This window comes from Linderina pennispora, assembly GCF_002104995.1.
Source record: "Linderina pennispora strain ATCC 12442 chromosome Unknown DL89scaffold_37, whole genome shotgun sequence".
Classification (NCBI taxonomy): Eukaryota; Fungi; Kickxellomycota; class Kickxellomycetes; order Kickxellales; family Kickxellaceae; genus Linderina; species Linderina pennispora.
The window spans coordinates 1-1285 of NW_024468285.1; the positions used below are offsets into that span (position 1 = coordinate 1).

Genomic DNA, 1285 nt, shown 5'->3' on the forward strand with positions numbered 1-1285 from the left:
TGTATGTGCTGACGATGATCTACCTTCTGGCTCCGCCACCTGGCAAGGTGTTTGACCTTCTGGTCGACTTTGTCCAGTGGAGCACATGGCTGTTCTACGGCCTTACTGCTGTGGGTGCGATCATCCTGCGGTTCAGGATACCGCACCATCCTCTGCGCACATTCAAGTCGTTCCCATCCGCTCAACGGTCTGTTCATTCTGTTCTGTGCCTTCATCACGGTCATGCCGTTTGTGCCGCCTGAAGGTGGAGACAGCGGAGACCCGTACCCGTACTATCTGTCACCGCTACTGGGTGCTCTCACCACACTGGCTGGAGTTGTCCCTTGGTACTTTAGGATGTTCTGGTGGGCTGACAAGACCGAGCAGGATTACACGCAGTGGGTCAACGACGAAGAGGAAGCGGAGAAGCCGGTGCCAGGCGCGGAGCAGATAACCCATGTATGAGCAATAGATATTGAATGTAATGTAGATCAAGCATAAATATTGTGAATCGCTAAATGTCTTCGGGACCGGGACCGGTCTATAACAACAATGCAGTCAAATTCGGGGCAGTCGGCAAACAATTCATCGTCATCGTCATCCAAAGCATAGCTGTCCTGGTACCTGATGCTCTTGCGCTCGCGCAGCGACCATGTTTTGACTTCTCCGTCGTCATCCGACACCTCGCCATCCCAGATCCTCCTCCGCGCCGACCTTCTAGCCGAGCCAAGCACCTCGGGCTGCAGCACCCCAGGCACCTTCAATTCCTCGACCGCCTGTACACCATGCTGCCTGACATACACTGACAGCTGGCCAGTGGGCCGCTTCCCGCGCTTGCGCAAGCAGAACGAACAATTACAGCAGCCGCGGCATTTCGGGCACTGCCAGGTACTATGGTCGATTTGATCGGCATCCTCGCCGTACCGGATCAGCAGACAGCGCGTGTCGAACACGACATTGCAGTTGTTGGAGCACTTGATCTTCGGGTCCATGGTCTTTTTGCCGGCACTGGTGGCATGTGCTCCCCAGCGCCGAGTCGTACACGCGGTTGCCCACGATGCGACGCCCGGCGTCGTTGCGCCGCAGACGCAGAAGGCGGTGATTGGTCTTTTTGCGTGGCCGCGTCATGTACCCGTCGTCTTCGTATGTGGCGTCATCAGAGTATCTTACCGTGCTGCGCGCGCGGATCTCGTAGGTGCGTGTAAAGCCCGACTGCGATTTGGCTCGCGCCGTGCGTGGTTTGTCTGTGGCTGAGATGCCCAGGATGGGCTTGTCCAGGCCCAGAGCTGCCAGCATCTCCTGGTTT

General features: G+C 57.0%; 1 protein-coding gene across 1 annotated transcript; it reads left to right on the forward strand.

Moving 5' to 3' along the window:
• Positions 1-14: 14 nt before the first annotated feature.
• DL89DRAFT_296374 (uncharacterized protein) lies at positions 15-444 on the forward strand (the record flags this gene model as incomplete). The annotated part of the gene is made up of 2 exons (XM_040890721.1): positions 15-130; positions 168-444. The coding sequence occupies 2 exons, from the start codon at positions 15-17 to the stop codon at positions 442-444; spliced, it is 393 nt and encodes a 130-aa protein (XP_040739580.1).
• Between the last annotated feature and the right edge of the window lie 841 nt (positions 445-1285).